At 44.1% G+C, this 23,511-nt stretch overlaps 1 protein-coding gene across 3 annotated transcripts; it reads left to right on the top strand.

Annotated features, from left to right (window-relative positions):
• The first annotated feature begins 4,923 nt into the window (after nt 1-4,923).
• Nucleotides 4,924-9,154, top strand: LOC133782315 (heterogeneous nuclear ribonucleoprotein 1-like). 3 transcript variants are annotated; one of them, XR_009870459.1, is made up of 6 exons: nt 4,924-5,206; nt 5,344-5,467; nt 5,753-5,980; nt 6,299-7,493; nt 8,525-8,732; nt 8,810-9,154. XR_009870459.1 is itself a non-coding variant. In XM_062221571.1 (5 exons), exons 3-5 carry the CDS (start codon nt 5,759-5,761, stop codon nt 8,536-8,538), a joined length of 1,431 nt encoding a protein of 476 aa, XP_062077555.1. In that variant the 5' UTR covers nt 4,924-5,206; nt 5,344-5,467; nt 5,753-5,758; the 3' UTR covers nt 8,539-9,154. The 3 variants fall into 3 exon arrangements, 2 of the variants coding, with proteins under 2 accessions (XP_062077555.1, XP_062077556.1); XM_062221571.1 differs by having other exon boundaries at nt 8,525-9,154; XM_062221572.1 differs by lacking the exons at nt 4,924-5,206; nt 5,344-5,467 and having other exon boundaries at nt 5,728-5,980; nt 8,525-9,154.
• The last annotated feature ends 14,357 nt before the right edge of the window (nt 9,155-23,511 follow it).

Genomic DNA, 23,511 nt, shown 5'->3' with positions numbered 1-23,511 from the left:
TTCAAAAATAGAAGACCTTAAGTTCAACGTGTTGTCAACTACAATGGTGTGAGTGGGATAACTGTGGTCGTAACGTACTACTAAACGATCTACGCGTTAAATGAGAGTTACATTTAGGTCCGGGTTAGTGGGGTGGCGACTAACTAGCTGGTTGGGGTTAAAACGTATTAACCTAAAGCTAGCAGCAGCTTGGTCTAACTCCCTAAAAGGGTATGGGTTACCTTGGCCAGAGGGGCCGGTTGCTGCCCCAGAAGCTGTTCGGTCAGGATCAAGTCGCTGATCAGCTTCGGGAGCCCATTTTTTCCGAACGAGGGGCACCTCGACCTCCTCCTCTTCGGTGTCCTCGGCGGTTGGCAGAGCCTCTTGTGAGGAGGGAGCCTCAGGGATCACCGGAAGGGGAGCTCGGGTCCTCAGGGACAGTGTCTAACCCTCACCGATCAGCTGACAGGCCAACATCGTGACGTCATTCACGACCTGGTGATAATCTTTTTCCCCGGGGGAAAGTCTGGACAGTTTCTCGGAATGACCCCCGAGGGCAAAGATTTTTCCGTCCTGACAAATATGGCTGCATGAAAAACAAACTCAATCAGGACGTGTTAAAAAATATATATGTTTCAAGGAATAAAAATTCACGAGCTGAATTTGCAAAGGTAGAATACTTAAGAGGTCAGTTGAAGTATCGGTGTTCGCAATTCTTGAAGCCATTCGACATAAAGAATAATCCTTATAGTCATTTGGATGGCTGGGAAGATCGTTGATGGAGGCGGAGCTGGGAAATTATGTGAGGTAGTAAAACCCGTCATGCGTCCTCTTTGGTCGGAGCTTGCTTTGAGACAAAAAAAGAACAAAATATATGATGGAGAGGGGACCTCCCACTTGTGCCTCAAGAACAAATATTTCATCCCCACCAAAAGTCTATATGAATTTGGGGGGAGCTAGAAAGGAGCCAGTTTTACGTAGTTTAAAAAGTCTACGAAATACTGATCCAGGGGAAGGAAGGCCCCAGCCTTCAGATGCTCTTCGCTCCAGGTCGCGTAGTCATCTTGGAAAGGAGCACAGCTTCATTCCCCTTCGAACGTTGGTCGGGCTAGGAGACCGCCAGCTCCCATCTCGATGTTGTGACTCAACAGGATTTTATTCACAATCCCTTGAGTCTTGATTTTCGAGACTATGTGCGCAGCCTCAAAGAATGCGTTGGGGTCGACGGGAACTTCTTTCTCCACAATCGGACCGAAGTGCGGAATAGGAGAGTCAGAGGCGATCTGCTTCCCTTTGTCTTTGCGTTGGGTGGATGAGCTCGCAAATTTCTTCTTGGGAGGTGCCATCAGATCGCCTGACGACAAAGCGACCTAGTTAGTAGGCGACCTAAGATGATCTATAACTATGTCGCGAGGGTACGAAGGATGAAAGGGGTTATTCTCGTTATACGATCTAAATTTAGCCAAAACTCATCGAGTGGTGCCACGTGATATCCAAAGCTACGCGCCTCGGTTTCTTAACAGTCCCCTGATATTTAGGGATCCATGTGTCAGAAATGTTGGGTCACTACTTTCCTCTGTAAGGCGGTTTAGTGCAAAACCGCCTAAGGAATCGTAACCCTTAAGCTACCTGGTATTTAACCTAGATACGTTACGATTTCTATGCCCCAAACATGTATTCTCTAAACCTATTTGTCATTAGAACTACCCCAGATTAACCCATAAATTTACCCAGTTTTATGGATACTCTTTTTTATAAAAACATATTTGATTTCACTTATGGAGCCTAAAGCCGAAACCTATTCCCTATTGGCATTCATAAAAAGTCTAACAATACTGAACGATGAACATTGCTAAAAGGAAGAAAAAGAAGTTTCTTTGGATCATGAAGAATAAAGAAATTCGTTCAAAGCAAAGGATGAGATACTTACAAGAAATGTGTTCGATGATCGAGGAATGTAGATTCGGATCACGAAAAAGCTCCTGGAAAGCTTCTGAATGACTGGGAATGATGAACAGTTTTGGGGATTCTGAGGAAGAAGAAGGGAAGCTTAAGAGTTTAGAAATGGGAAATTTTCAAATACAAAGGTGGTGAGGTTTGAAATCTAATCACCCTATTTATACGTAAACTACGAAAATTAATTTGGGTCGTCCAATCCGGGTATCTCGAGATCCAAGGGCCAAGATTAAATAGACCAAATGGCAGCAAAAAGTTGGCAAAACAATTATTGCAGTCCTCGAAACCCGAATAGACGCCAATTGAAGCAAACCACGTGTACAGTACTCGAGTAGTAGGCAGGCATGGTTTTATGTAGCAGAAGTCTAAAAGCCCCTACTGTGTAGGTCAGAAAATGACAACATCATGCACAAGCAGGAGCTTGGGCGGCAAATGTTGTACCATATTTTTAGCATGAGTTCATTCACTCAGCTCGGGTACAACTGGCAAATACATACACGAAAAAATAACCAAGCAGAATATCTGCTTATTATTCATGTGGACAACTCGGGATTCATAAATATCAGACATGGTGTTAGGCGTCCTGAGTTTATCACGAACTAAGAACACGATGATGGCTGTTAAGCACGAGTTTGGAGGAGATATCAAGCTCGTGACGATTCAACTATGATGCATATTCTGGGATCCCCAAAGACTCGAGATATGTTTACACGTTTATTTATGACCAGACTGGCATATTTATTATCCGAGATCGCAGGAACATATTTATTCTGTTATCAAATCATATCCCCATATAAATATGAATTACTTGTATTGAATATAGACACTATGTAAATGCGTGATTGACTCACGCGGTTACCCAAACCTGTTCATGGAATTCCCCTATAAATACTGGGAATGTTGGACAGAAGAAAAAAAGAATATTCTGTAATACCAAAACTCTGCCAAAATAGTGAGAGAAACAGTAATAATAGTGACTCGTGGACTAGGTGGATTTTAATCACTGAACCACGTAAAAGTTCTGTGTTCTTGAGTGAATTCTTATTATTTTCTTTACGGTTTACCATTAAGCACTAATATGCTCTTATTATTTCTTAATACACTGTTGGTGAAAAACCGCGTCAACACTCTTTAATTAAGTAATTCTCTTATGATATTTATTCTCCTTAAAATGAAAATTTTCCATATAAATATATCCAAAAAAATTAAAACTATATTATAGGATGGCAAGATTGCATTGTTTTAACTTCTATATTTAGTCTAGTAAAGAACAAGGCTATAACACACCCAACTCTCTCTCTCTCTCTCGTGCATAGAAATAGTCCAAATTTGAGACCACTAATGTAATTGAAATGGAACCTATGGATCAAGGGTACTATCTTTCTCATTTTGATATAGCTTTGTTATGTTGTGAATCCAAATTATTTGAATTTAGTTAACTTCACTAAGCAATATATTATACAGTACTATTTAATTAATTAGGCTTTCCAGCTTGGATAAGCTATAAAGTCATTATGGATTAAACTATTAGGGCCCATGAAGCTTTTGATTAAACTACTTGGTCATTATTCATTATTCATTATTGAGTAAACTAATAAGCATTCTTGAATTTCCACCTATTTAGTTATAACAAAAGAAAAAAAAAATGCTTCCTATTTTTGTGGCTTATGCCTTTATCTTAAACTACTAATGGTTCATTATATACCAATACTAAAATAGACATCAAATCATAAGCGTATAACTACCTCTATCATAAATGGCAAAACCCATTTTTTTTTAAAAGAAGACTAAAATTGTAAAAATATAAATTAAATTTTTAAATACCAAATGGGCACTACTGGTGTACAAAGACAAGTTGAGAATGCTTTTTTTTTTTGACAAAAACAAGTTGAGAATGTTTTAATATGAGATTATATAAAATATATATATGTATTTTCAATTTCAATATTTTTAATTAGTTGGCTCGTTTTGGCATTCGTTTACTACTACTTTGGACAAGTCAATATCTTATTCTTCGTTTGACTTAGTTTTTTTTCCCCTTCAAAATTAATTGAGGCTGGAGTTTTGGATTCCATAGAAAGGTTGTGAGTATTTATCACCGCTATCATCTCCTTAATTTTTATTGATATACATATATATATATATAAATGTATATATTGATATTTTTTGTTTAAAGAAATAGAAAATTTTCTTTTATTAATATCCTCTACAGACCACATCAAAATCTCAGATTTGGCCTTTTACATTTCGTAGAGAACCAACTTCAAAGTTTCTAGTACACAAGAAGTCACGAGCTCAAAATAACTTTCTAGATAGAAAATTTTCAAAGAAAAACAAAATAAAAATGAATAAACCCACACACACATATATTTATATATATATATATTCTTCAATAAAAAAGTTGCCAAATGTTTAATATTCTATATATATAATAAGAAAATGAGTGGCCAATTTCCTTATCTTTATTATGGTCACCACAAAATACCCATAACAAGATACTTCAACATGAGGTCCTCTATTAAATGAAACCAAAAGGGAGAGACTTAGCAGCACCAACAATTGTGCCAATTTTTTGTGATTGGTTAGTCCTAATTAAAAATCAATTAATTCCTTCCGTAATTAAATTAATTTTCTTTAAAAGTTTCAAATAATAAGATAAATAAATATATATTGAAAAGAAAGAAAAAAAAAGTTGAAATTAGACTCACTCAAGTAGTGGTCCAAAAGTATAGTATGTAGGTTGTTCAATAAGACTCGAAAATGGGGAGAAAAGCCAAATTGGATGATATATTTGATTGAAATGAACACATGCAATCCAATACAATAAATAACGTACGTAAACATTTTATATAAAATATAACATAGTTTATTACAGGACCAATTTAACTCACTTACTAAAGGTATAATTTTTTTTGTCTTAATTTTTTATTTATTATGTTTACTTTAAAAAGACACAAAAATATGTACATAGAAAGATCATCATCTCTATTTGGCTCCTCCAATATTCTTACACCAGAGGTTTGCCAGTCTCTCTCTTATTTCTTCTCTCTCTCTATTTATAAATTGCACCTTACCCATCACAGCTTCAAATTCCATTTCTTTTCTTCTTTTTTTATTTTTTATATTTAATTAATTATAGAAGTGGAATAACCAAGAAAGATAGAAAAGAAGAGAGAGAGAAACGATGAGCACGTCTTCTGTTGTCATTACAAATATTCCTCTTCATAGATCTTAGTTTCCACAACTTTCTCATCTGGGTCCTCCTCTAATGGTAGTATTTTTCTTCCTTTGATTCTCCAAAGTTTTCTCTTTTCTCGATCTCTATCTAGATTTTAATGGGTCTCTCTGATCCACACAAAAACAAAAAAAAAAATAAAAAGCTTAATTTTTTTTTGTTGGTTTGGTCAGGAAATCTGGGTCCTGTTCTGATTGGTGCACAGAGGATCCGATGTTCCTAGATTGAATTCGAACAAATCCCACTTCGTTTTTTTATCGGAGCACCAACTGGGTTCTGTCTGAATTTTCAGATAAGGTAATGGATTGTTTGCTTGATTGATATTATCCACATTTTGATTGATTTGTTTTGCTTGTATTGATCAAAAGCTTGAGTCTTTTATCTGCAAAGTATTTTGTTTGTTGATTGCCCATGTAATTCTGCAATCTAGATTGGTTCTGCAGCTGGGAAAATTCTCTCCTTCTATGAAACTTTTTGATTGATGGTTTGTTTTGTTCAAATTGAATTGAATTATAGTTCTCTGTGAGGCGCTTTTGGTATTGGAATAGAATTGGGTCATTGAATCTCAATGGTTGATTGCAGAAAAAGATGGAATCAGATCTTGGCAAGCTCTTCATTGGTGGGATTTCATGGGACACAGATGAAGAACGACTTAAGGAATATTTTAGGAATTATGGTGAGGTAGTGGAGGCCGTGATCATGAGAGATCGGGCCACTGGTCGAGCACGGGGCTTTGGATTTGTTGTTTTTGCAGATCCTGCTGTTGCAGAAAGAGTTATTATGGATAAGCACATAATTGATGGACGTACGGTGAGTACATTCATTTTAATCCTTTGCCTGGTACTATGCATCGATTGGACTCGTGTGAATTTGATTAGAGGTTTCAGTTTGGAGTAGTAAAATATGACTAGAAGTTGTACTATTCAGAGATACTCGATCTTGTCAAATTTACTTCTTAGCTAACAATTTTTTCTTCTCTTTCTCCAGTTTTGAATCAATGAATTTGAAACTTAATGCAGCATCAGTTGTTTAGAATCTGCATTGGAAAAAAGACTAAAACACTTGCTGGTTACTGAAATTAAAGATGAAGTCAATTGTTTAATTCAGTTACCACTGTTTCCAATTTAGGTTGAGGCAAAGAAAGCTGTTCCTAAGGATGATCAACATATTTTGAACAGAAATGTTGGTAGAATTCACGGCTCTCCTGGTCCTGGCCGCACAAGAAAGATCTTTGTTGGAGGTTTGGCATCAACTGTCACGGAGAGCGACTTTAAGAAGTACTTTGATCAATTTGGTATGATAACTGATGTTGTAGTGATGTATGATCACAACACCCAAAGGCCAAGAGGTTTTGGCTTTATCACTTATGACTCAGAGGAAGCTGTTGACAGAGTGCTGCATAAAACATTTCATGAACTCAATGGTAAAATGGTTGAGGTCAAGAGGGCAGTTCCCAAAGAGCTATCCCCAGGACCTAGCCGGAGCCCTCTGATAGGATACAACTATAGTTTGGGTAGGGCAAATAGCTTCCTAAGCAGTTATGCTCAGAGTTATAATCTTAGCCCGGTTGGAGGTTTTGGAGTCAGGATGGATGATAGGTTCAGTCCAATTTCTAGCGGTCGAAGTGGGTTTTCTCCATTTAGCAATTCTGGTTATGGAATGGGTATGAATTTGGAGCCAGGATTGAGCCCAAGCTATGGTGCAACTTCCAACTTTAACAACAGTCTTGGTTATGCACGGATGCTAAGCCCATATTACACTGGCAATTCAAATAGGTACAATACCCCTATTGGGTATAATGCGAGTAATGGCAGGAGCAACTCTGTTATAAGCTCCGCTACTCGAAATGTTTGGGGAAATGGGAGCATTAACAATGCCACCAATCCTGGTAGCCCAGGGGCTTACCTGAGCTCTGGAAATGGGAGTTTCGGTGTTTCATTTGGAAATAGTGGAACAAATTGGGGACCTGCTCCTGTTTCTGCTCAAGGTGGAGGAAGTGCTTCTGGTTATAGTGGCAGTAGTTATGGGAATGGAGATAGTAGCTTTGGATTTGGAGAGGGGGGTTATGGCAGAAATGGTGGCACAGGTGTGACCACAACATCATCATACCCAGCATCAACTGTTGGTTATGAGAGGTCCTACGGGGACCTGTATCGTAGTGGTTCAGTTTATGGTGATTCAACTTGGCGCTCCACCACTCCTGACCTGGATGGTTCTAGCACATTTGGTTACGGACTCGGCAACATAACTTCAGATGTTGCAGCCAAGAGTTCTGAGGATTATATTGGAAGCTACAATGTCACTAGTAGGCAGACTAATAGAGGTAAACTCTTACTTTATTAAATGATTTTGGTCTTGTTCTTTAAGCCTTGTGTGGTTTAATTAGTATAAGCTGGCAAAAACAGAAACAAGAATCCCAAACTTGAATTTAATCATTTACTGATAAAAAGTGCTTTGTGTAGTCCTATAGGGTTGTATGTTTTTCCTGAGATTAGAATCGGCCATCCCTTATTATTCCTAATTCATATTAAAAAGTTATGAAGATTTAAAAGTTGCGACTATAAACTATATGAGTTTAGCTATCTGCCTATGCTAATTCATGAGTCTAGGTAAAAGTTTATCAAGGCTATTTATGTAAAGACTAGAAACAGTTTCAAAGTGGAGGTAAATAAAACTATTGGTTTAGGCTTTTCTAACTTCATGTATGGGAAAACTTCATTTGTCTTGATCGATTATAAAAAACTATCTCTTAACTGTTGACATGGGACAGTTATACAGATAGAAAATGATGTGTATGTGTGTCCATGTGTGTACATTTATCAATTCTTTTCAGAGTTTAAATTCTGATATGAACACAGTTCAATGCTATTTCATGGTCTCACCCCTCTTGTTTTGTATTGGGTCCGTTTGGTAAAATTTTTGTTTTTGAATTTTTTAAACACAAAAATAGAAATATTATTTTATTTTTGTTTCTTTATTTTTAAACAATAAAAATATGTTTGGTAACTATTTTTTGTTTCTTGTTTTTAAAAATAAAAAATAATAAACGCGTTTGATAACTTTTAGTTTTTTTAGTTTTTGTTTAACAATATAAGATGTTGATTTGAAGAAGAGAAAAAAAAAAAGAAATGAAAAATTGAAAACTGTTTAAAAAAATTTTGAAATTGAAAAAATTCTATTTTCAAAATTTAATAAATTTTAATTAAAATTTTTAAAAATAATAAATAAAAATAGAGTTACCAAACACATTTTATGTTTTATTTTCAAATTTTTAATTAATTAAATAAAAAACTATTTTTTTTTAAGTGTTACCAAACAACATCATTGTTTTGTAATTTGATATTTTTGTTTCAGGTATTGCTACTTAGGAGAATTGTTGTTTGGATACATGATATGAGGTGATAGTAGGTGAAGAGAAACAAAACTGAAGCTTTGTGAATTTATACATCTCTCTTATTAAGATATTCAGCTTATGAGGAAACTGATATAGTTCTAACGGGGATTCCTTGATTTGAAGTATACATATTCAGAGAGAAAGCAGTTACAAGGGATTTTGTGTAAGGTTTGGTATTTTTTTATAACTTTATTGTTCAAGTTTAGGCTACTTTCTTTTAAATTTGATTTGAGGTGTAAAATCAGATTGCGGAATATATACTCAGGAAGTTTCATGCATCTCCAGAAGGACAAGCCAGCCTTAGTCTGTTGAAAAAAAGAAAAAATAATAGGATATTAATTTTTAAATTTTTTTTTTTCACTTTTTAATTATGTAATGCCTTGCAAAGTTGCTGGCTTCTCCCCACATTTCTTATTCTGGGATTTGTTCTCTCAAATTGTATGTGAGGTTTTTGATTTACTAGTGTGAAACAATGGAAGGATGCCCATATGGGTCCCCATCAAATAAGTTACTAAACACTTTGATTCTTTCTTTCCTTTTTTTCTTCAATATTATCATTATTGGACAGTATATTAAACAAGTTTATACTACATTTGGTGTGAAACTAATGTTTTCATATTACACATTTTTTTTTCTTTCCAATTGATACTTTTTTACTAGCTTTCTCCTCCTCACTGGCTATATAATAGATTGATTTCTCATACTATAATATTTGAGGGAGTCAATTGGAGTATCTGTTTTTCACTACATCCAATCTTGTGTCTCTTATGGGTTTTCATGTGCTAATATATTTTCTACTTCTAAATTCTGATCTGTAGGGCTCTTCTGTGTGGTCACATTGACTCTTATCCTTTCTTATATAAGATTAGAATTTTGTCCTTTACATTTAATGAATGTGGTCCTCTCTCTCTCCAAATACAAGACAGACAAAAAAATATGGGGTTAAGATGGAATGTTCTTTCCCATCTTTACATATTGAGAAATTTGTTCAAGAGTGCATATCAACTCAAGAAATATTGGAATAAATTTGCTACTATGCTCTCTTTTCCTTTACTGTTGGCACACTTGGTCCATTTGGGCTAGTAGTTTAAGAGGAAAAAAAAATATACCACACTACTTAATATGATGACATTAAAAGCAGACATTGCAGCATATATATATATATATATGTATGTATATAAACCGTATTACTTTATAAGATTTGGGTTGATATTTGTTTGACCTCTTTATGTGTCACAAATAAATAAATAAAGATTGAGATGAAGTAGTGAAACAAACAAGCAATCTTTTTAACTAATTAGTACCATGCGAGGCGTTCAATGTTGGGGCCAGCTGAGCGTAGCACCGAAAAATAAGAAATGGTTTAGAATTTCCATTCTATAAAATATGTGATCGTGGGTCCTATCTGTATGCACATCATCCAAGGACTTCATGCCATTTTTGAGTTGCTGCCAGGAAAATTCAAAACAAATTCTTTAATTTCTATTTACGTAATAAATCAAACATTTTATTCTATATCTCTTTTTTTTTTTTTTTAAAAAGGAGAAAAAAGAAATGAAACTAATCTTTACATACATAGCTACCTAAGAGCACTCTTAATAGGTGTTCTACTCTATACTTTAAAATACCTTATCAAAACATATATATACTAAATAGAGAGAAAGCTTATAAAAAAATAATAATATTAAAATATTATATAAATGATATGTAAATGTAGATATGTATTAATTAGAGTTTGTGTATAGTTGTTATCCCCATTTCCTGCTTTGGGCCCGGGACAGTGGTCCAGGCCCACAGTCTGGGCAATTGGATTTGGGCCCAGCCCAGGCCCGCTTAGCAGGGGAATGACTGGGAATGACGGTCCAAGTGTGGGTCCAGACCCAGACGGTGTCCAGGAAAGATGATCCAGGATGATCGTCCAGGAGATGTGTAGCCAGTTGGGGTTACGGTCGAGGTGTACGCGAAACGGTCCCAGAGCCTGGTAAACGATCCGGGCCTGCGGTAAACGAAGAGGGACAGAGGTAAACGAACCCGGGTAAAGTCCTCCAGGTTGGCAGGAAAAGGCGTCCGTGACCCTGAAGCCGCCCCATGACGCGTGGGGGTTGTCCCCACTTTTCACCTACGGAAAAGGCCACCTCGGGATTGCACGCCGCTGGTTTAGACCTGCGCTGCCAGTACACTAACTGATTTTGTCCCCTGAATCTGCCTCGTAACTCGGAATGCCCAGACCAAAAGCCCCATTTTTTCGGGCGAAATATAGGCTTTGGGCTGCCCCAGTGGGCTTCGGTCATTCTTAGCCTTTTGTATTTGTATCCTTTGTATTGGGCTTCCGACAGAGAAGCCAAGGGTATTTATATCCTTGATGGGCTCGAGTCATGCCCGACCCAAGCCCAGTGCTCCTGTGAGCCTATAAATACAGGTGACAGAGCACTGGAGAACAGAACTCTCTTTGGCTTGTATACATTTACTCTGTTAAAACATAGAGAGAAACTCCATTGTAAAATACTTTCCAAGCTCTAATACAATTGTCTCATGGACTAAGGCTCATTAACGCTCAACCACGTATAAATCTTGTTTATACCTTTTAAATTCCATATCATTAATCTCGCTTACTTTTCATTAATATAGTTTCCGAAAATCTCGGTAAACATTTTGGTGCTTTCATTGAGAGCCTGAGAAAGCTAGTGCTAACACCAAACCTCTACTACAATGGTGAATACAAGACACACCACTTTCGACCCTACTAACCCAGAGCAGGGCAATAGAGAGTCGTTGCCTTCCCAGCCTCTTCCTCAAAATCCGCATGAGAACGCTCCTCCTCAGACGTCTCACCTTGACGAGTCACAAGACTATGAGGGTGGAACAGAGTACGAAGAGGAGAACGAGGGGGAATACCACGACGAAGCTGCGGATCCCGAGATCCCAGGAGGAGATCCTAACTAGTAGGACCTGGAGGTGACTAGACTGAGGCAGCAAGTCCTAGACCAAGAGGTCAGGATTGCTGAGCAGGCAGAGGCGGATCGGCAGATGCAAGAATCCATCTAGGCCCTGCAAGCATTCATAGCCGCACAGGGTCTGGCGACCAATCTCCCAGCTGGCCCGCTTCCGGGAGCGCAACAGCCCGCTCCGCAAGCCAGAGCCGGAGTCCCCGAAGACGTGAGGCCGGCCCCTCCCCAGGAACAATTTCCTGAGCCAGTCCCAGGAAACCCGGACCGGGAGAAAAAGAAGGTCGAGGGAAAGACCCGAAAGAAAGACACCCCCGTCGCGAATGCCGGGACCTGTTCCCGGTCGCTCCCTAGGAAAGAGAAGGTGAGCCCCGTCCCAGGACAGGGCCACCCGACCGATCCGCAGGGGACGCGGCCGCGGGATGTGCGGCCCCGGCATGCCCCAGGGCGAGACGGACGGGAAAGGTCTTTGCATCCCAGTGCCTCGGTAAACAAAAATCGCCTGGAACGCCCACGAAGCGAAGAGCGTCATGCCCTTAGTTCAGGGGACGACACGTCCCGGATAGACCTATGCGACGGACTGAACGCTCAGAAAGAGCGGGCCCGTAAGGAAAAGGTCCTCCCCCGAGGTGGCGACCTTAGGAACAACATCAACGACAGGAGGAACGAAAGAATCCCCCTGGAGGATGGCACGGGCAGGAAGCTCATGGAGCAGCTGGCCGCTTTGAAAAAGGTCACGGGCCGTTTGGTCTGCAAGCAGGATGGAGCAGATACCGACTCCGATGAAGAGGACAAAGAGCCCTGTGCGAGGCACATCCTGGACGCTGTGCTCCCCAAGGGGTTCTGTGACGCCCCACATCACTATGGCTGCTTTCTGGAATGACGACTGGCCCTACAAACCAAGACAAGTCTTTCCAGCGTGCTTTGTCCTCACTCGTACACTTCCTGGGAAAACTTCCTAGGGGGTCACCCATCCCTAGATTACTCCAGGCCAAGCACGCTTAACCATGGAGTTCTCAAGTGATGGGCTACCGAAAAGAAGATGCACCTTCCTGATATAGGTAGTACCCATCAATCCATTTAAGCCATCTTCAACTGTGTAGTCCCATACCTACACAGTCTTAGAATCATTACACTTGACCTTCCCCAGGCGGTGTGGGATTGTACAGCTTACCCGGTCTTTCCCCTTACGGATCACGGGATTCTGACTGTTGTTGCGATAATTTTGCTATGCAAGTGCACACAGTCGCAAACTCGTAATAAAATGGTAAAACCAAGTATCGTCCTCAAGGACTGAGTTATCAATTACCAGTCAATTAATTTCTTGTTCTATTTGATGAATTGAAATTCTTGATTTTTGTAAAATACAGCAAAAGAACCAATAAAGTGCAGAAATAATAATCGACAATTAAATAGAATAATAACTAATAGTAAAACTTTTAATTTAATCACTGAGAAACAATTAGGATATTCAATCTCATCAACTATCCTTCCTATTATTCCCTAATGCAAAGTATGAATTCTTCTTATTTTTACCTAATTCAATTAACAAGTTGAAACAGCAGCCTATAATCATACTATGAATTCTAAACTCAACCTAGGTGACAATTTCCTATATTTCTATGGTAAATTGAACCACAAAGGTAGCATTAAATTCCACAACTTAATAACAGTTACACAATTAATTCAGATACTTTCGTTCTAAATTAGAATTATGTCCAATATAACCACAGCATAATTAAATCTCACTTCTCAGATTTTGACTTAAGAACATATATATATGACTAAAGATGGCCAATCAATAATCAATCTATAAGAACAGGTTATAAGGAATTGAAGAAGATTGAAGAAGAAAGAAATTAAAATTGCATTAGGTCATAACAGATATTCAAGTGATTCAATTGAACATCCTAAACAGAAAATTAGTTCATAGTCATAGTACTAATCACAACAAAAACTAAAGATAACATCAGGAAGAAAAACATATAAAAAATACTCTAAGCTTCAGCCTCCCAAAACCAGAACTCCTCCTTCGTCCGTACCTCCCTATTCCTCTCCTTTTCGCAATCTTAAAACCTAAGATTTCAAAAATTAAAGAAGCGGGCCGCGGCTCTACATGCACTATGCCGCGGCCCGTATCACAATTTCTGGGCAGGAGGTCCTTTTCATGCCGCGGCTCTCCTCATCTATGCCGCGGCCCGCATCAACGAATTCTGGGCAGAGTGCCCATCTATGTCGCGGCTCTCTCTAGCCATGCCGCGGCCCGAAGACTTCCTGAAAGACAATGCTTCTGTTTCCCACCTAGCCGCGGCTCCCTTTTGCTCATGCCGTGGCTCTTAAGGGAAATCTCATTTCTTCAAGTTTTCATCCCAAAATTTCACCAACACTTCCAAATTGTGTTGAGAACCATTCTTGATCAAAATATGATGGAAAACTCGGTTATTTCTTCCCTTTCTTTGGCATTTTCTTCCACATGCTCAATTCTTCCTGATATTCACAAAAACAACCAAACAAAGCATAAACCCGCGCTAAAACAAGGAAAAACAAAATAAAAGACTACTAAAAACATCACCAAAACATAATAAAAACTAGACTCAATAACTGTCACAGGTTCAAGATGCCGAGCCTCACCGCCTATACCAGAAACACCGACCCCAGGGATCATCTGTCCCGGTACAACCGGCTTATGACCGTGGCCCACGTTAGTGATGATGGCAAGTGCCTCTGTTTTTCGATCACTCTAGGTGGTCCCGCCAAGGAGTGGTGGAAGAGACTTAAGTCGGGATTCATCCAATCCTGGTCAGGGCTGCAGTCGGCATTTCGCAAGCAGTTCGTGGCCGCCATGAGGATGGATATGCAAATCAGCGCCCTCACCAATATTAAACAGCTCCCCGCGGAGACACTGAGGGCCTACATCCAGCGTTTCACTGAAGAAGCCTCCAAGACTAAGGTGGATGGTGGACAACGCCTGGTAGCGTTGCAGTTCGGGATCCGGGCCGGGTCCCCTCTCTGGGATGACATGCAGCATAGCAAGGCGGCTACCTTGGAAGAATTCATAAGGAGGGCCCAAGGATTTATCAACTGAGAGGAGGCTCAGATCCAGGCTTTCGGATGGCCTCCAGCGCCACAGCCCGGTGCCCAGGCGTTCCCGGGGTACTGGGTGCAGTTCCCGGGGCAATCCTACGTCACGCCCCCGATCGCCCCGGGATCGGCCGTTACGCCTAGGGTTACCTACACCCCTACGATGTATGGTCCTGCCTCTTCAGGGTATGCCCCAGTCCAGTCCGCCCACTTTTCCGGATATGGGGTCGCGCCAGCGGGTCACAGCGTTGCCCTGGTCGGGGCCCAGTAGTCGCAGGCGGGAGTAACGGAGACAAGCGTGAACCCCTCCCGGGGGAAGAGATCGGGCAAAGGCCAAAATCGGGCTGAGCCGGATAAGAAAGGAAAAAGGGGATACGAGCCCCAGTATTCAGAATACACCAATCTAGTGGACACCAGGGAGAACATCTTCCTGGCCACAGAAAGGGCGGTTCACTTCCGGAAGCCTAGCCCCATGTTCAAAGGGGGGAGAAATCCGAGGGATACCAGCAAACAGTGCGCCTATCATAAGGTTGTGGGCCACACGACCGAAGAGTACCGGCAGCTCAAGGATGAGATTGAGAATCTCATCAAGCTGAGGCATCTCCACCAGTGGGTCAGGATGCCCGTGGGAGTCCCGGGCTTGTCAGCAGGTCCCGGATAACCCGCGGTTTAGGGTGAGCCCAGGGCATATCCGCCTCCGGGAGGGTATGCGTAGGGTCCGACGGTGCAAACCCCTCAGGGGGCCTCCGTCACGCAAGCACCCGGCCCTGGAATGCCTTATCCATCTAGGACGGCACCCCTCGCGTGGACAGACATGTGGCTACCATCTCGGGCGGACATCACCTGGGAGGGTCATCCAGGAACGATCAAAAGCGCCACCTAAGCGAGCTCGACCATGATCAGGAGGTGTGCCCCCTGGTCCAGGCCCCAGCTCAGTGCCCAAAATTGATGAACCTCTCTATCACCTTCACGGAGGACGACGCCCGCAACGTCCATTTCCCGCACCATGACCCGCTAGTCATAGATGCGCAGATCGCCAACAAGTTGGTGTCCCGCGTGCTGGTAGATGACGGGAGCTCCGTCAACATCTTGTTCAAGCCTGCCTTCACCGCGATTGGCTTGACTGAAGTGGATCTGACATCGTGCCCAACCCAGATCTACGGCTTCAACGGAGACGGGTTACTCCCCATGGGGAAGATCCAGTTGCCCGTAACATTGGGAGTGAGTTGCAGCACTCGTTCAAGTTCTTCACCTTCGTAGTGGTGGATTGCCCCACCGCTTACAATGTCATTTTCGGCCGGCCTTCATTAGTCGAGTTCGGGGCTATCACCTCCATCTGTCATCTTTGCATGAAGTTCCCTTGCGACAACGGAGGGGTGGGGACTGTCCGGGGAGATTAGAAGAGCGCCCGGAAGTGCTACCACGTGTCCGCCCGACCAATATACATGGTCCAGGACGAGCCCTTTGAGGACTTCATCAACTCGTTTCCTCCCCCCCCCCCCCTGCTGAGAGAGTGATCCGGGAGGAAGATGAACTGGACCCGAGGATAGGAGACGACCACGTCCTGGAACCCATGGACGAGATTGAGGAGGTGTGCATTAGTGACACCGATCCGGCCAAGGTCATCCAAGTCGGGAAAAATCTGCCGGCAGATGTTCGGGCCGCCATAATCGCCCAAGTTAAGGAGAACCAGGATATTCTTGCCTGGTCTCACTCGGATATGATGGGGATCGACCGCAACATCAATTGCCACACATTGAGTATCGACCCGAATGCGACCCCGGTCCGCGAAAAACGTAGGCCCTTGGGAACGGAGAGGGCTGAGGCCCTCAAGCTGGAAGTAGAGAAGCTGTCATCAATCAACTTCATACGCGAGGCTGTGTACCCCGTGTGGCTGCCCAACCTCGTCCTGGTGCCAAAACCGAACGGAGTGTGGAGAACGTGCATCGATTTCACGGATCTCAACAAGGCTTGTCCGAAGGATTGTTTCCCGCTTCCCCGGATCGACCAAATGGTGGATGCGACATCTGGGTACAAGATCTTAAGCTTCATGGACGCTTACTCTGGCTACAATCAAATCTCCATGAATGTGGTAGATTAGGAGCACACCGGTTTCCAAACCGACAAGGGAATATACTGCTACATCGTCATGCCCTTCGGACTGAAAAACGCCGGGGCAACCTATCAAAGGCTTATCAATCGAATGTTCCGGGCCCAGCTGGGGCGAACACATGGAAGTCTATATCGACGATATGCTGGTCAAGTCCAAGACATCCGGGAAGCATTCTGACGACCTGGCCGAAGCTTTCGCAGTCATTCGGAAGTACGGGATGAAGCTGAATCCCAAGAAATGTACTTTCGGCGTGGCCTCCGGGAAGTTCCTGGGCTTCATAGTGAGCTTCCGGGGAATAGAAGCCAATCCGGATAAGATCAAGGCACTGGTTGGTATGCCCTCTCCCCGAAAGCATAAGGACGTGCAAAGTCTGATCGGGCGGATAGCCGCCTTAAGCCGCTTCGTCTCCAAAGCCACGGACAAGTGCATCCCATTCTTCAACGTCCTTCGAGGAAGCCAATGGTTCGAATGGTCAGTCGAATGCGAAGAAGCTTTTTGAAAGCTGAAAGAGCACCTGGCCTAAGCGCCGATCCTGGCAAAGCCGGTGGACGGGGAGCCTCTGTACCTCTATCTGGCAGTGATTGAGCACGCGATCAGCGCCGCATTGGTACGGGAGGAGGAAAGGACCCAGCTCCCGGTATACTACGTGAGTAAACGATTATTGGGCGCTGAGTCTCGATATCCGCTAATCGAAAAGCTGACTTTTTGCCTGCTGATGGTGTCCCAAAAACTCCGGCCTTACTTCCAGGCCCACGCCATAAAAGTCCTGACCAACCACCCCCTGCGGCAAGTGTTACAGAAGCCCGAATCATTGGGAAGACTCCTAAAGTGGGCCATGGAACTAAGTCAGTTCGATATAGCCTGCATTCCTAGAGTCTCCGACTTCATCGTGGAGTGTTCCGGGATATCCCAGGAAAGTGATCCCGTGGCCCCCGCGACACCCGTGTGCAAGGTGTTCGTGGACGGGGCCTCGAATGAGAATGGGGCTAGGGCCGGGATCATCTTGGTATCACCCAAAGGACACTAGTTGCAAAACGCCCTGCGTTTCCAGTTCAAGGCATCGAACAACGAAGCTGAGCACGAAGCCGTGTTGGCCGGGCTGCGCCTGGCCCGGGAAGTAGGGGCCACGAACCTGGAGATCTACAGCGATTCCCAGCTGGTCGTCAGGCAAGTCTCGGGGGAATATCAAACCAAAGGAGAGAGAATGGCAGCTTATGTGACTCAGACGAGAGAGATGCTGCAGGCATTCAAAAAGCATTCCATCCGCCAGATCCCCAGAGAGCAAAATGTGTTCGCAGACACACTAGCAAAGCTGGCCACCGACGCCGAAGCAGAACTGGCTGGACTAGTCCCCGTTAACCATCTCCCCATCCCAAGCATCCGAGCCCCCACGGTCAACACCATTGACCACTCCACGTCTTGGATGGGACCTCTTATCCGCTATCTGACAACCGGTGAGGTACCAGCAGACAAGGCCGCGCCCAGGAAGCTTCAGTACCAGGTCCACCGATATGTCATGATGGACGGGAAACTATATCACCAGGGATTTTCCATGCCTTACCTCAGGTGTGTGTCCGGGACAGAACTAAGCGCCATCATGCACGAAGTGCACGAAGGCTTTTGCGGAGATCATACAGCCGGACCCAGTCTGTCCAAAAAGATTCTGCGCCAATGATATTTCTGGGCGACCATGAAGAAAGATTGTATCGACTACGTTCGCAAGTGCGAACAGTGCCAAAGATACGCAAAGGTCCCGCGGGCCCCGCCGACAGAGATAACCTTAATGACTAGCCCCTGGCCTTTCGCGGTGTGGGGGATCGATCTGGTAGGATCGCTCCCGACCGGGAAATGAGGAGTGAAATACGCCATCGTAGCCGTCGACTACTATACCAAGTGGGTTGAGGCGGAGCCCATGAACATGATCACTTCGAAGAAGGCCCTGGATTTCGTCATCAACAATATAGTGTGTTGATACGGCCTCCCCTACAAAATTGTATCCGATAACGGGAAGCAGTTCGATAGCATCCACTTCACAGATTTTTGTGAGAGACGTGGCATCGTCAAAAGCTTCTCCGCGGTCGCCAGGCCCTAAGCAAACGGGCAGGCGGAAGCCGTCAACAAAATCTTGAAAGGGACGTTAAAGAAAAAACTCCAGGCCTGCAAGAGCAAATGGCTCGAAGAGCTGCCCCGCATGTTGTGGGCTTACCGGACCACCGAGAGGACGTCCGCTGGGCACACTCCTTACTCCATGGTCTATGGATGCGAAGCCGTCATCCCCATCGAAACGACCATCCCGTCTCACCGAAGAGACACGTATGATCCCGTCCAGAACCACGCCTTACTCCAGGAGTCACTAGATCTCATCGAAGAGATCCGGGAGGAGTCGCAAGTGCAGCTGAAGATGTACCAAGGCAAGATCGCACGACATTTCAACTCAAAAGTAAAAAGCTGAAGGTTCGGAACTGGCGACTTAGTCCTGCGAAGAGTCTTCCCTGCTACTCAAGATCAGGGAGTAGGGGTTATGGGCCCGAATTGGGAAGGGCCGTACGAGATCCAACATGAAGTGTGCCTCGGGACGTACTGCTTAAAGTGGCTCGATGGCTCGGAAGTCCCAAGAGCCTGGAACGCGGAACATCTCCATAAATACTATCAGTAGTTAGGGGAACGTGTTCCAATTTTGTATTTTCGTTGTAAATAATGTACGCCTCAGGGCAATCCCTTGAATAATAAAAATGGCGTGTGCAAAACGCCATAAAGAAACGTTATCAATCAATGAAAATTTTACTCAAGTGACCCCAGACCAGTCTCCGCTCACTTGTGGGGGGTATCCCGGGTATGAGAAAATTCCAGGCGGGGCGCAAGCCTCAGGCCAGTCCCAGCCCGGACCGACGATGTCCGGGGGATACAAACCCTGTGGGACCAAGCCTCAGGCTGGTCCCACCCCAGACGAACGATGTCCGGGGGTATAAATTAAGAGGACCAAGCCTGAGGCTGGTCCTACCCCGGATGAACGATGTCCGGGGGTATAAATTAAGAGGACCAAGCCTGAGGCTGGTCCTACCCCGGATGAACGATGTCCGGGGGTATAAATTAAGAGGGCCAAGCCTCAGGCTGGTCCCACCCCGAACGAACGATGTCCGGGGGTATAAATTAAGTGGACCAAGCCTCAGGCTGGTCCCGCCCTGGACGAGCGATGTCCAGGGATATAAATTAAGTGGACCAAGCCTCAGGCTGGTCCCGCCCCGGACGAACGATCTCTGGGGGTATAAATTAAGTGGACCAAGCCTCAGGCTGGTCCCGCCCCGGACGAGCAATGTCCGGAGATATAAATTAAGAGGACCAAGCCTCAGGCCGGTCCTACCCCGGACGAGCGATGTCCGGGGGTATAAATTAAGAGGACTAAGCCTCAGGCCGGTCCTACCCTGGACGAACGATGTCCGGGGGTATAAATTAAGAGGACCAAGCCTCAGGCTGGTCCCACCCGGACGAGCGATGTCCGGGGGTATAAATTAAGAGGACCAAGCCTCAGGCTGGTCCCATCCTGGACGAATGATGTCTGGGGGTATAAATCAAGAGGACCAAGCCTCAGGCTGGTCCCACCCCGGACGAATGATGTCCGGGTGAATAATGCATCCGGTATGCCCCACGGCAAGGCCGTGGCCCGCGACTGGCAGAGTAAGGGAACCAAGTTTCGCGGTAAACTCTCTGAACCCCGTTGGCCCAGGCCATCAGGTTTTCGAAGTTAAAGATTAGGCAGGTAGGACTGAGACAATTTGACAAGCTAAAGTCAAAATTGGTCTAGTCCAGGCCATTGGAACCGGGACCAAACCCTCAGAATCAGTCATGCACGGTGATAAAAGGAAATTTCTAAGGAATAACAGAAATAAGATAAATCGGAGGAAGCAATATAAATTTTCTTGGAAGCGTACGCGTCCGAAAAAGTTATTACAAAATTATAAAAAAGAAAGAAAAAAGAGGCAAGGCGAAGATCCGAGCCTAGGCTTCATCCCCCAGAAGCTTCGTGTCTTCCTTCTCCTTGGCCTTGAATTCAGCCCTCTTTGATTTTGGGTCGAGAAAGATCAGGAGGTTCATGCTTTTGTCCTTGCGCCAAGCCATGTAGATGGCCTCCTCAAAGGTGACGTGCAGCAAGTCATTCGCCTGCTCCTTTCCGCGGCGGGTCTCCTCATGCGCCGTCATCTCCTCATGAAGAGAGCCCTCCAGCTCGCGGACCCGGGTCTCCAAGTCTTGGATCTTCTCCCCGTCTCGGACAGACTGAACCGCAGCCGCCTCCAGAAGGGCTGCTGTAACGACCCGAATTTGCTAATAGGGCTTAGAGCCTTGATTAGTGTGCCTGGAGGGCAATAAATGATTTAATATGCTAATATGTGGATTTATGTGAATATATGATAATGATGCATGTTTAGTTGAGTTAAATGAGCATGTGGACCCCGTCTGGATATTAGGGGTATAAATGTGATAACTGTTATATATATGTGATATGTCTGTACAGCACGATCCGAGACAGTCCTGGGGAGCGGTTAGCCAGAAAGTCACAACAGGGTTGAGAATCCGACTCGGGGCGAGTCGAGGGGTAGTTCGGGCATTAGTTATTATATGGGGTTATCGGGTTAAGAAAATAAATATTTGGAGATATACTTGAGGATAAAATGTCTAGAAGGGAATATTGGGAAAAATTACCATTTTTCCCTCGGGGACGTTTTGGTACCTCGAGCCTTGAGGTAACCACATAGACTTAAGTTGAATAAAACAAAAAGGAAGAATTATTTAGAACTTAGTGAAACCGACATATACTCTCTTTCCCAGTTGAGGATAGCTTCTCATTACACTCTCTCTCTCTCTCACCTTCTATCTCTAAGGCATATCAAGGAGAACTTTGGTGGAACTAGTCAAGAATTGAGGACTTTGGGCTGTTGGAGTTAAGGAACTAAGGGCTAAGCATTTAAGGAACCAGTTCAGAAGCATAACACAGTAAAGGTAAGCTCTAACTATGGGGATTATGTTTGAATTTCAGTTGGTTTTTAGGTTATGCATGTGGGTAGAATTTGATATGTTCTTGGGTACTTTAGCTGAGTTTTGGAGCAGGTTGTAATGGGATTTTGATGCTGATATTGAGCTGGAATGATTGTGTTGATTATCTAGGATTGTTAGCTAAGTTTTGGGTGAAGTGGCTTGGGGAAAATGTAGAAAGATGATGAAGATTTTTGGGTTGGAGGTGAGGGTTGCGGCCCAAGGATGGGCATGCCGCGGCCTGTGTGCGCGCGCGACCATGGGAGGCCGAGAAGTCTCATGCGCGCCGTGGCGCTTGGTGTGCGCGCCGTGACCCGTGTGTGTTGCAGGGAAGTGCTAGCCTCTGTTTTGAGGCTAGCCGCGGCGCTTGAGGGTGGGGGCCGCGACTCTTAGAGCTAGTTTGTGTTTTTAAGGGTGTTTAGGTTTGGGAACTCAATGGTTAAGGCTCGGGATGGATTTTATCACCCGGATTGATAGAATTCAAGGTCCCGGAGGTTAGAGTTATGGCTCGAAGTTATTTATTGGATTAGAACTTGATGGATGGGTATTGTTAATGTGTTGTGACTAGGGTTTCGACGAGGCTCAAGTTAGAGGACTGTGCTCGGGACATCGGTGCTCGGAGAGCTCGGGACTCAGGTAAGAAAACCCTTGTTCCCATAGAGCTTGTATGCAGGGCTGAGCCCAATGTGTTTGAATTGCAAGGCATTGCCCCTTGATTGTATTTGCTAGTATTCTGCACTTGTTTATTATGCTTTGAGTGCAATTATGTGAACGATCGGCAAGCACCGGGAACGGTGTAGGCCGGGGTCGGCAGGGGCCGAGAACGGCAAAGGGCCGGGAACGGCGTTAGGCACGTTGAGTGCGAGGCCGAGAACGGCAAGGGGCCGGGAGCAGCATTGAGCACATGGAGTGCGAGTTGCCAGGGCGAGACTCTAAAAGGATACCTGGGATATCCTCACGGTGTGGACCGCGAACCCAGGGCCTGGTAAGCGCCTGGGACAGCTAGGCCGTATGTGTTTAGCCCATTGGTGGCCTGTTTATATGCTTGGTATATGTTTTGCATATGTTATCTGTTTGTGGGTTTTCTTGCTGGGCTTCGGCTCACAGATGCTCTGTGGTGCAGGTAAGGGTAAGGAGAAAGCCAACCAACCATGAGTGTAGCAGGCGTGAGGCGGCGTGTACATGTTGGGCCAGTCTGGCTGCCACAGCCAGAGGATTTTGGGAGATGGTTGTAAATAAACTTAGATTTTGTCGTTTAGTCGACTTGGTTCAATTTTTATGATGTAAATGCTTCTAAACTGTATTTTGGGATCCCAGGTGTCAAACTTTTATGATTTTCAATGAAATGGAATTATTTCTAAAGTTTTTCCCTCTGTTTATGGCTTAATTACACTATTTGACCTAAAACCTCGATTAGCGAGTTGAAAGCACATTTTTAAACTCACTTGGTAACGGCTCTAAGGAAGTAGGGCATTATAGCTGCCCTCTCGTTGGCCTCGGTTTCTTTCCGAGACAAGGCCTCTTCAAGCCCGGCCTTGACTCGGTCGAACTCTGCGCGGTCCGCGTCTACCTGAGCAACCGCTTTTCTCAAAGTCTCCCGAGCCTGGGCCGTCTCCCTGGCCAGGACCTCCTTGGTGGCCTCCCTTTGATTTACGACCGCCTTCAGCTCCAACTGGAGCGTCTTCATTTTCATGGCTGCCTCGGTCGTCAAGTCAGCATTCCGGTGGGACAGCAGAGCATCCTGGAACAAAGGACAGTTAGAAGAATCCTTACAAACGAA

Source organism: Humulus lupulus, chromosome 6 (genome assembly GCF_963169125.1).
Source record: "Humulus lupulus chromosome 6, drHumLupu1.1, whole genome shotgun sequence".
In the NCBI taxonomy this organism is placed as follows: domain Eukaryota; kingdom Viridiplantae; phylum Streptophyta; class Magnoliopsida; order Rosales; family Cannabaceae; genus Humulus; species Humulus lupulus.
Note: the sequence above shows the minus strand (reverse complement) of the source record. Positions and strands in the feature narration are given on the sequence as shown.